Source organism: Mobula hypostoma, chromosome 26 (genome assembly GCF_963921235.1).
Source record: "Mobula hypostoma chromosome 26, sMobHyp1.1, whole genome shotgun sequence".
Classification (NCBI taxonomy): Eukaryota; Metazoa; Chordata; class Chondrichthyes; order Myliobatiformes; family Myliobatidae; genus Mobula; species Mobula hypostoma.
Window position 1 is genome coordinate 27,893,176 of NC_086122.1, and position 12,343 is coordinate 27,905,518.

The 12,343-nt window shown below is 39.6% G+C and overlaps 1 protein-coding gene across 3 annotated transcripts in view; it reads left to right on the forward strand.

Annotated features, from left to right (window-relative positions):
• Positions 1-12,343, forward strand: part of LOC134338197 (dyslexia-associated protein KIAA0319-like protein) — a 92,275-nt gene that overhangs the window by 24,879 nt on the left and 55,053 nt on the right. For all 3 annotated transcript variants that reach the window (XM_063033849.1, XM_063033851.1, XM_063033852.1), the window contains exon 3: positions 2,475-3,184. In XM_063033849.1, the coding sequence (XP_062889919.1) occupies positions 2,475-3,184 (710 nt within the window). The remainder of the gene's footprint in view (positions 1-2,474; positions 3,185-12,343) is intronic.

The following is a 12,343-nucleotide window of genomic DNA, read 5'->3' on the forward strand; positions in this document are numbered from 1 at the left end:
TGTTGAGCAAGATAAACCTCACAAGCATTTATTTGGAATCAGTCAGTTAAGTGACAGATGAAATGCAATGTAGAGATACTTCATTGAAGGAGAAAATGCCAAATGGGCCTGAAATGAACAGGATGTGCAAGGTAAATGGAGGATTAGATCATAGTCCTGATTGATGCGTTGCAAGTCCTAAATGGTAGAGGAAAAAAACCTAGTGAAACATTTTTGAAGGATGTTTCAAATTCAAATACTGAGGTTATCCTGCCACTTCACAAATGATTAGCGCAGCCGCAAATTGAATATTTCATATACTGTAGTTCTAATCGTCATAATTCAAAAAGAATATTGCTGCCACGGAAATGATTCCAAAGAGAGCAACTAGTGTGATTGTGGAGACGGCGAGATTGGAATGTGAGCAGCCATTGTTTAAACTGAGCTTCTTCTGATTGGGAAATTGACAGAGGAGAGGTGATGTAATTGTTATTTTGCCTTGCCCAGAACAGTAGAACTAGAGGGCACAGAACTTGAAATGACCTTGGTGGTGACTTAAAATTTATTCATTCTTAAATTGATTTTAGATCCATCTTTTCTGCCAACTCCTGAGTCTCCATGGTAACAATAGTAGATAGGTCCTACTGAATGGCTTTATTCCTTTCATGTAGATGTAAAACGTTTAATACTCCAAGCTAACTATCTAAATCAATGTTGGGAAAAGGGGAAGGGAGCAGGAAGCACTAGAGAGATTTTACAAATATCAATAAACTCTTTGTTTGGAATCAAATTACCTTCCCCAGTGTCTCAGGGCTGGGTGTGTCTGCAACCATGCCACCCCTCCCAGCCCTGGCACTCCTTCTCTGCCACCTGTCCCACACCACTCCTGTGGTGCTCTCCCCTCACCATTCCTAACATCCTTTGCTCCCGCCAGATCGACAAACTCGCCCTTTGCTCCACGTTGACAAAGATAGTACTGTGCAAAAGTCTGTGTGTGTATGTGTGTATATATATATATATATATATATATACACACACACACACACACACACACACACACACACACACACACACACACACAGTCCTGGCAGAAGTCCTAACATATTTTTATATTATAATATAAAAATATGTTAGGACTTCTGCACAGGACTGTGTGTGTGTGTGTATGTATATATGTGTGTGTATATATATATATATATATATATATATATTACACACACAAGAATCATAAAATCTGGTCTGATCTTCATCAAAATCACAATAATAGACAAATACAATCTGCCTAATCTAATAACACACTTTTCTTGATTGTACTTTTCTTGATCCTCTGAAAGTTGTTTTGATGGAGGCATGGTGCATATAAACAGATCTTTCTTGAGAAGAGTAGTCTATCTCTGTAACCTGACTTTGTGTGTCTTTTTTTTATGGGGCAGGGCACTTCTATAACCCTCCCATCTCACCTCGCTGATTAGAACACCTGACTCCAAATGGCTTTTGTAGAAGGCACTATTACCCCAGAGGTTTACGTACTTTTTGAACCCAGACTGTGATTGTTTAAATAGTGTACTCAGTATTGACAAGAAGTAGTACAATTGTTTGCTTGGTAATAGTTTAGGCAGATTGTGTTTGTCTATTATTGTGACATCTAATGAAGATCAGACCACATTTTTACGAGTAATCAATGCAGAAAACCAGCTAATTGCAAAAGGGTTCACAATTTTTTTTCTTACAACAATATGTATACACACACAATATTATAACATACAGTGCAGGTTGAGCTATTTTTGGTCACCTCACTTGTTAAAGTTATTGGAAAGGTAGAAGAAACATTTACCTAAGCAACTATACAGTTAAACTGGAGAAAGCAGGTGATCCAGCTTGAGGGAAAAACAGATGTATACGTAATCATTACTGATTCAGGTACCATTTCCCTATTTCACCTGTTCCCATTAATAGCTGATTCCAGAAATGTTGGAGCTGGGGGAAGAAACCAATTTGCGACTTTGAGTAAATGATATAAAGAGGATAGAAGAAATTTTTATTTACAGAGAATGGTTATCTAGAATTCACAGCCTGTAGGGGTGGTGGAACAGGAATCAATCCAAAGTTTCAACTGCTTGAAGGGAAATAAAAGACTGAGGTTAGAGCAGAGCAGTAACTCCAGTGGGATTGCTCTACTATTAGCTGGCACAAATCAACAGTCAAAATGGTCCTTCTGCTCATAATGATTCTATAATTCAGTGAACACCAGCAGTAAATATGGAGTTCCCTTGCTCTTCTGTCAGCTTGTAGTAAATTCGCTGAACTGCTGGGCTGAATTTGGCGGCCAGTTATGTTGGACCTTTGTGTGTTTCAGAATGAGTACTTGGGGTCTCTGGATAAGCCTTGCTTTGATTTAAAAGTGAGGGAGGGGGAAGCTGACATGGCAGACAAAGCTTAAAGGAATCTTTCGCCTCTCGCAATTAACACTTTTCTGCTTGTGTTCTCCAACGTAGGTGCAAGCACAGCGAACTGTTGGACAGCAGCAAATCAAACAGGGATGCTTGTGCAAAACAGACGGGGAAGTCAGTTTGTGGCGGAAGCCAGTACTATTCAGTCTTGCAGAGATGCCTGCTGTCGGAGATGCCATTGTAATGTGGCATGGCTACTGGAAGGAAAGTGTTACCTTTTGGACTGCAAACTACAAGGAAGCTGCTTGCTTAACCAAACAGGCAGTTCTAACTCTATCCTATTATTTATTTCTAAACTTCTGCCTTGTGGGGATTCTCAGAGTTCCATGCACAGAATAATAAAAGAGAACCCTCTAGCCCAGGCTAGAACTCCTAATTTAACCAGAATTAACAGAACAGCAATTACAGGACAATTATCTGGACATTATTTGGTAGCAAAGAGAAGGAACATATTTACCAGGACAAGACGTGCGCCACTCACACGCTCTGACAGTCCTGTGAAGATTCAACAAATTGAAGATTCTGTTTCAAAACAGACACAAACACCACTGCCTATTGGTGATGACAAGAAATTAAGTCCATCCGAAAATGTAAAACAGCAAAGCACTAGCAACTTAAAATCACAACAAAATGCAGAAGAAGATACACCATCTCATAAAAAAAGTCTCAAGGAAAATAATAGCACTGTGAATGACCAAGGTACTGAACAAGCTGCTGCCATCTTACAGCGGAACTTAATAACGAAGCAGTCTGAGGTAAATCTTCAAACTTTTAGCGAAACCTGTCATCTAGACTTGCTTGCTAAATTTAAAAAAAAATGCCCAAGAGCTTGCTGTGTGATTATATTTGTCATTTTGAGTTGAATTAAAAGGTGACGGCCATTAATGAATATACTAGCACAGCTTTTAAGTCTTCACTTGGGGTAAGGGCTGGGTTGGGTGATTCATCACAGTGGAATATCATTGTACATAAGTCACTTTGTAAATAATGTTCACTTAGTCATAGTCATACTTTATTAAACCCGGGGGAAATTGGTTTTTGTTACAGTTGCTCCATAAATAATAAATAGTATTAGAACCATAAATAGTTAATAGTAATATGTAAATTATGCCAGTAAATTATGAAATAAGTCCAGGACTAGCCTATTGGCTCAGGATGTCTGACCCTCCAAGGGAGGAGTTGTAAAGTTTGATGGCCACAGGCAGGAATGACTTCCTATGATGCTCAGTGCTGCATCTTGCAGCATTGCAGTGGTAGCTAGTCTAAACTTTAGAGCAGGGGTTCCCAACCTGGGATCAGTGGACCCCTGAATGGTACTGGTCCATGGCATAAAAAAAATTGGGAACCTCTGCTCTAGAGGAAAGATTTCCTTCTGAGATTAGAACAATAATTGAATGTTATACTGCTCAGCATGTTAACCTTTAACCTTTTTAATTAAGAGTTTTCTTTAGCAAAAAAAAAATCATTACCAATTCGATGATTAGAGTCATAGAATATTAGAGCATGGAAGTCGCACCTTTGGTCCAACTGGTCCATGCCAATCATGGCATCTTCCCTACTCGTCCAAGTTGCCAAAAGTCTCCCATTCTCCAAATTTTTCCCCTCCGTAGACCTATCCAAATGCTTCTTAAATCAGACCCACTTTGACCACTTTGGGCAGCTCATCTCAGGTACTCATTATACTCTGTTTAAAGAAGTTACCTCTCAGGTCTCTTTTTCTCTTCCCTCTTGTACCTGTACTCTCTAGTTTTGAACTGTCCAACTTTAGGGGGAAGGGGACCATCCACCTTATCCATACCCCTCATGATCTTATGAGCTTCTGAAAGGTCACCTCTCATTCCCTTGCACTTCAGTAAAGTTCCAACGTGGCCAACCTGGCCCTGTACCTTGGGCCCTTTAGTCCAGGCAGCTTTCGTTATACCCTCTCCAATCTGACAGTGTCTTTTCTATAACAGTGTGAAAAACTCTCCACAATATTCCCAAGTGCAGCCTCACCAACGACTTGCATAACTGAAATATAACATCCCTATTTCTAAACTCAGTGCCCTGACCGTCGAAGGCCTGCGTGCTAAAAATGCCTTCACTTCTGTTTACTTGTACACCTGCTTTCAGTGAACCACCCACTTGTACTCCCAGGTCACTTTGTTCCACAACATTTGTTAGCATCCGTTCACTATACAAGTCCTACCCTAGTTTCTCTGTCTATAACGCATCACCTTGCACTTGCCTGAGCTGAAATAAATTTGCCATTCATCGGCCCATCTCTCTAACAGATGAAGATCTCCTTGCAATGTGATCTCAGTTTGTTTGAAATGATGGCTCATTATTGAAGCACCAAGTGAGATGCACAGGGATGGAGAGGAACACTGTAGAAGACAGGATAAGAAATATCTGTCAACTAGCTACAAGACTGTAATGCAATTGAGTCATCAAATGGCCTCAAAGCAAGATGAATGCTTTCTGAAAATGGGAACAGCAAAACTCAATATTCACTTGAATATTTAATGTAGGGTGTGGTACTTGAAGTAAAGGATCTCCACATATTGATCTAAACTGAAGTACACTCGGATGCCCCTTAATTAGCTATAGGAAGTACCTAATAAAATGACCACTGAGTGTATTTCTATGTTTGTGGTCTTTTGCTGCTGAACTCCATGCACTTCAGGATTCAATGTGTTGTGCGTTTAGTGTGTTCTTCTGCACACCACTGTTGTAAAACATGGTTATTTGTGCTATTGTTGCCTTCCTGTCAACTTGAACCAGTCTGGCCATTCTTATACCCTCTGCCATTAATAAGGTGTTTTCGCCCACAGAACTGCCGCTCACTGGATGTCTTGTTTCTCATACCGTTCTCTGTAAACTCTAGAGGCTGTGTGTGAAAATCCCAGGGGATCAGCAGTTTACCCAAACCACCTCATCTGGCAACAATAATCATTCCATGGTCAAAGTCACTTAGATCACCTTTCTTCCCTATTCTGATGTTTAGTCTGAACAACAACTGAACCTCTTGACCATGTCTGCATGCGTTTTTTGCATTGAGTTGCTGCCACATGATTGGCTGATTAGATATTTGCATTAATGAGCAGATATACAGGTGTATCCAATAAAGTGGTAAATGAGTATATATCTTGAATCAAACTTTTTGCTTGTATGTGAAAATACTAATTGGTATCTATATAAAATTTGGTGAGATGTTGACTTTTCACTTGGTTAACCACAAAAGTGACTTGAATAATGAAACAGGTAATTTGCATCAGTTAAACAATTTGCTAATCACTCAATAGAGGGGGAATCTATTGGATGTTCAATTCAATTAGAATACAGTGTTTTTCTAAACTGACGAGTTGAAAAAAATATTAATTATACGCAGTATTTTTAATCTTTAAACTTGCTTATATGCTATGTTTTTTGACAAACTAATTTAAATGGTATTTTTGTCATTTTTGTATTTGTTGCTTAATGTAAAATGCACCAGGAAGAGTTCAACAGTGATTAATTTGCATTTAGTGACCATACACTTCATAAAGTGTTTCTAGCCTGGTATCTCATTTAATAGGTTTTTAACTGTGGCTCATACACTTTCATGCTTTCTTTTCAAAAGAAACTATATTTGGAAAATGTCGCAAGATTAAGCTACATCTGTGAAGAAAGAAATAAAATTCATTTTTCAGGTCAATGATCTGATTTAGGATGAAAGCTTAAATCTTTCCCTCAGTAGTTGCTGTCTGTCTTCTGAACACTTTTGATTTTGATTTCAGATTTTTAGCATAAATAACTTTATACTCGTTGTCTTTATTGTCCCCTGTAATTTTCTATTTTATAAACCCACCTTGGTCTTTTAAATTATGTTTGGGTCTTGCTGGATTAGAGCATTTTCATAATTTTTTTTGCTGATAAGTTGTCAAACTGAACTCTCCATTAAGTTTTGGAAAAAAACTCTTAACTTGGAGTGAAAAAATAACAGTCAGGTTAAGAATGCCGTTCTTGTTTTGAGTAAGAGGAGAAGAGTTGAAAACACGTGCATCAGAGCTAAGACCGGTGTGCCCATGTCAGCTTTTCAGAATCAGAATCTTTTATTGTCGCCAATTTACGTGGACACATACAGGGAATTTGAGTTCGGTTTCCCTGAGCTCTCACTGTACAGAATAAAAAAAACCAAACAAAACAATAGTGCAAATAATCGTGAACTATATACAATGAGGTGTACCTGTGTATGTACAGGTGGACTTGTTTTTTTAATAGACTAAAATTCAAGTGTTCATAAGACTGATGGCATACGGAAAGAAACTGTTCTTGTACCTATTTGTCCTGGCATTCTGTGATCTAAAGCACCTACCAGAAGGAAGGAATTGGAACAGGTGATGTCCAGGGTGTGATGGGTCAACAATGATGCTGCTTGCTTGCTTCCTGACTCTAGATGCACATAAGTCCTGGATCGAGGGCAGCTTCACACCAATAATCCTATCTGTAGCCCTGACAGTTCTTTGGAGTCTATTCTTGTCTTGTTTGGTAGCTGATACAAACCAGACAGTGATGGACGAACGGAGAGAACAGACTGGATTATTTCTGAATAGAATTGAATTTTTATGGAGTGGAAGTTGAGGATGAAGGAAAATGTGGGGCAAGTATCAGTGGAAAAGACTAATTGAAATAAATGAGACGGAAATGGAAGCAATACAAGGATCAGTGTGGTGGCTGGGGTTGGAATGTATGGCCAAAGTGGTTGGGGAAGCCTGTGGTTTGTTCTTGATATTGTTCACAAAGCAGGCCTGTAAAATGGAGAAGAAGTTAAGGAAGAGAGTAAAATTTGGAGCTGGAAAGTGGGGTGAAAACTATCAGCCAAGGTAATGTAACTTTTGAGTTCAATATTAGGGAAGGAAATCCCTTTGATGTATCAGAACAAGGGATCTGAGTTGTACTGAAAGAAATAAAGTTCGGTATAGAGACATCAATCCATACAGATTCCCATAGCTATACCTTTGATTTGGAGTGAATGAGTGTAGTTAAAGCAAATGACATTCACTGTGGATCAAGTTCAACCAGGCAAAAAAAATGTTGGATTATAGGGGGACTGATAAGGAAAATTAAGTTCTTGTTTAAATTAATTTAATGAATATAATTATTTTTTAATGATTTTGTTTTTAATTATTTAAATTTGCCCCAATTATCCTACTCTATTAATGAGAAACAAAAATGATTATTTAAAAATCCTTGCAGCTTTAACAGCTGACAAAGCTGGAGACCTAGTTTCACTGACCTTCAGAGCATTTGCCAAAATTTCACATTGGGTCTCTGTGCGTCATTGCTTGGCAACACGCCTAGAGTCCTGGGCACTTCGTAGCAGCAAGTTGAATAGGCTGACCTTTGGCACCTATTGTGGGTGCTAAAGATGCCAACAAGTTCTGGCTCAACTAATTAATTTTGTAATTGAATTTTGCAAGTAAATTAGCATCCAGGTGTACTTTCTCGGAAAATGTTTGAGATTGTATATGGAGTGATTAAAAAAAATAATAATTTGAAGTTTGATTGTCTACCAATTTCTATAATGATATCAGATAGAGTAAGGTGTTACAATTTTGGCCCACTGCCAATATTAAGCATATTCCTGATATGACTCCTAAGTCATGTGGTCAATTAAACGTGCTGTGTTTCAATGCAGAAATATGAATGATAAGCCTTTAAATATGCGTTGGTCTGATTAATTGATTAGATTTAAGGATTACTTGTAATCTATCGTTTTTTCAATGGATCCATGACTAATACTGGGAAAAGGATGTTCAGAATTTTATTGTCTAACTCCAAGTCTGATTTGAGCCAAAGCGGCATTTGGACTACAGAACAGTGGTTGCAGATAGTTAGCAATGAGGACTAAGGAGTGTTCGTTCAATAAGACTGCATTTGATCATTGCAGTTGGCGCTCAGCAAAGTACACTTTGAGCAAATGGATCAAGTTTTTGTCTTTCATGGGTTCTGGAATATACAGGACGTTACCGCATTTACACTCCTTTGAAGTAATGGGATAATTTTCAATGAAAGGACTTAGCTAGTTGTTAGTGCATGTGTTAAACTTTTTCACCTGCCACTTCCTCACTTCATTACCTCCTTGCCCAACCATCCCATCTTTCCACCCCACCCCCCCCCACCTGGTTTCACCTATCACCTCCCAGCTTGTACACCTTCCCTCCCCCCACCCCCCCATCTTATTCTGGCATCTTTTCCCCCTTCCTTTCCAGTCCAGATGAAGGTCGCTGCCCAAAATGTCGACTGTTTATTCCTCTCCATAGCTGCTATCTGACCTACTGAGTTCTCCAGCATTTTGTGTGTGTGTATGTGTGTTGTTCTGAATTTCCAGCATCCAGAAACTCTTGAGTTTTAAATTTCTGCTTTTGTCTGTGAGGTTATTTTTGCAAGAATCAGAGAGATTATAAAGGTGTTGATTTTGTTCCATTGCTCTGTTTGGCTAATGTAGCTGAACACACGAGGTTTGGAATTTGGAAGTATTTCAGTTACCTCCATTCAATGCTGTTTTTTTGGGGGGGATGTAAAGCGACGAGGTTTTATTCTTGCTGCTACAATACAACAAACTTCACATGTATAGGTCAGTTATAATAAATCTGATTCTGATTCATGGGTCCATTTTGTGCAGGCTCCTCTACGGAGTCTTGTTCCCTACTGGTAAAGTCTCATTCATGTTTTATAGGCTTTTTATGTATTTATGCGTGTTCTATATTCAAGATTTTATGACTGTATTTTAAGGCTATTGTATCATAAATTGTGTGTTCTTAGACAGCTTTTGAAATTTGTTTTGCAACAGTTGGAGCGATAGAAAATAAGAGCTTGCAGATCAATATAAAACATTACTTGGGCTTCATCTGCTGTATAGCATTTAGTTGTGCCTTGCACACTACATGAGGAATTTAATAACAGGAATGTGGGAGGGCGTGTCCTCCAAGAGGACCGCAACCTTGTCATACGGTTTGGAGGCTTGCATGCCTCAAAAACTGGGGAGCTATCTATGTTGGCTGGAGTCAGGGCTTTTATGATTTGGCTCTTGGTAGGTTCACCCATGCCAACAGGTCAAAGGGTAGAGGCCAGACTAAGAGTGGTCCACCAGTTCTCCAGGTTCAGGGGTTCAGCTTGGGGCTAACAACCCTAAATGGGAAAACAGAACTGTTAAGGAATGAATCCTTTTACATCTGAGTGCAATGGTATCTCTGAGTCTCCATCTAGATCTTGCATGACTGACAGTAGTGAAAAATGATGAAGGAAGCCCTGAACACGACCAGAGATGGAGGACCTTCATTGCTGCCCTAAACACCAGTGGAGTAATGGGCAGTAGAGAGGGTGGGTGAAAATTGACCTCCTCCTGAGCCAAATGATCTCCTGTGCTTAACCTTGTCTGATCCAGTTGGATGATACATTGCGATAGTTTGTTTTGTTCCCAGGATCTGACAATTGGAATTGATGATCAAAGGTGCTTCATACATCTTTGTAGCTGGGGTTTGTTGCCTTGGATGTTGTGTTGTGTAGGTCTTCAAGAATGGGCCACTGTTTCAGAAAGAGTGCCATTATGCTTTTATAAGGCTTTATATATGTATATGTTGGAATTCACTATTTCTCTGAACTTCTGTCTGTTTTGTGTAATTCCTTGTTCTGCTTATTAAAAGTGCTATAAAAATGAAAGCTGTAGGAGCCATGGAACTGTCCACTACAACGTCAGCTGTTAAGAGTCTGAACATTTAAAAATGCCATTGCTCACCGGTGTGATGATTGCTCCATCAGAATATTATATGAGAATTACATTTCAGTATTTTGCATCTTTCAACTCCAATAATGTGGAATAAAATTCCTGTACTAATAGTTTAAAAGCTGCTGTTCTAAATTTGGTTAGTCACATTTCTTTTTTTTAATTAGAGCTTTAAGGATTAGTTTTGACCATAAGGCATAGGAGCAGAATTGGGCCATTTGACCCATTGAGTCTGTTCTGCCAATCCATCATGGCTGATTTATTGTCCCTCTCAATCCCATTCTCCTGCTTTCTCCTCGTAACCTTTGACACTCTGATTAATCAAGAAACTATCAACCTCCGCCTTAAATACACCCAATGACTTGGCCTGCACTCCTGTCTGTGGCAGTGAATTCCACTGATTCACCACCATCTGGCTGAAGAGATTCCTCCTTCTGTGTTCTAAACACATGTCCCTCTATTCTGAGATAGTGCCTTCTGGTACCAGAGTCCCCCATTACAGGAGACATCCTCTCCACATCCACTCCATATTCGATCGGTTTCAGTGAGATCCCCTCTCATTCTTGTAAACTCCAGTGAGTACAAGCCCAGAGCTCTCAGACGCTCTTCACATGTCAACCCTTTAATTCCTGAAATTATTCTCATAAACCTCTTCTGGGCCCTCTCCATTGCCAGCAGATTTCTTCTTGGTGAAAGAAAAAATGGCCCAAAGCTGTTCACAACCCTCCAAGTGAGGTCTGACCAACGCCTTATAAAGCCTCACATTACATCCTTGCTCTTGTATTCTAAACCTCTCAAAACTGAATGCTAGCGTTGCATTTGCATTCCCTGCTACCAACTCTGCCTGCAAGTTAACCTTTAGAGAATTCTGCACAAGGCCTCCCTTTGCACCTCTGATTTTTGAATTTTCTCCCCATTTAGATACTAGTCCATGACTTTACTCCTTCCACCAAAGTACATGACCACACACTTTCCAACACTATATTACATCTGCCACTTTGAGTGTTGCACTTATTTGCCCATTCTCACAACCTAAGTCCTTTTGCAGGCTCCCTACTTCCTCAATACTACCTACCATTCCACCTATCTTCATACCATTCACAAATATGGGTACAAAGCCCTCAATTCCTTCATCCAAATTATTAACATGTAACTTGAAAAGAAGTGGTCCCAGCAATGACCATTATGGAATACCACTAGTCATGGCAGCCAACCGGAAAAGACCCCCTTTATTCCCACTCTTTGCCTTCTGCCAGTCAGCCAATCTTCTATCCATGCTCATAGCTTTCCTGTAATACCATGGGTTCTAAATCTGTTAAGCAGCCTCGTGTGTCGCCTTGTCAAAAGACCTTCTGAAAATCCAAATAAACAATATCTATTGACTCTCCTTTGTCTATCCTGTCAGTTAGTTTCTCAAAGAATTCCAGCAGATTTGTTAGGCAAGAAAGGCCCTTGAAGTGTGGAGTAACATTTGCAATTTTTCAGTCCTCTGGAAACGTTCCAGGATCTAGTGATTCTAGAAAGATCATTACTAACGCCCCTACAATCTCTTCAGCTACCTTTTAAAGAACCCTGGGATCTGGTCCAGGTGATTTATCTACCTTCAGACTTTTCAGCCCCCCCCAAGCACCTTCTCTTTAGTAATAGCCATGACACTCACTTCTGCCCCCAGACAGTCCTGCATGACTGACATTCTGCTAGCGTTCCACAGTGAAGACTGACACAAAGTGCTTATTAAGTTTGTCTACCAATTCTCTGCCCCCCATTGCTACCTCTCCAGCATTATTTTCCAGTGATCTGATATCCACTCTTATCTCTCTTGTACTCTTACATGTCTGGGAAAAAAATGCTTTTTGTATCCTCCTTTATGTTATTGGCTAGCTTACCTTCATATTCATCTTTTCTCTCTTTATGGCTTTTTAGTTGACTCTGTTGGTTCTTAAAAGTTTTCCAATCCTCTATATTCCCACTGATGTTTGCTAATTTATATGCTTTCTTTTTGCTTTCATGCTATCTTTGACTTGCTTTGTCAGCCACAGTTGTCTCATTCTCCCTTTAGAATGCTTATTCATCTTTGGGATGTATCTATCCTGCACTTTCCGAATTGCGCCTGGAAACTCCAGCCACTGCTGTTCTGCCCTTCCATTCAACTTTGGCCAGCTGCCGT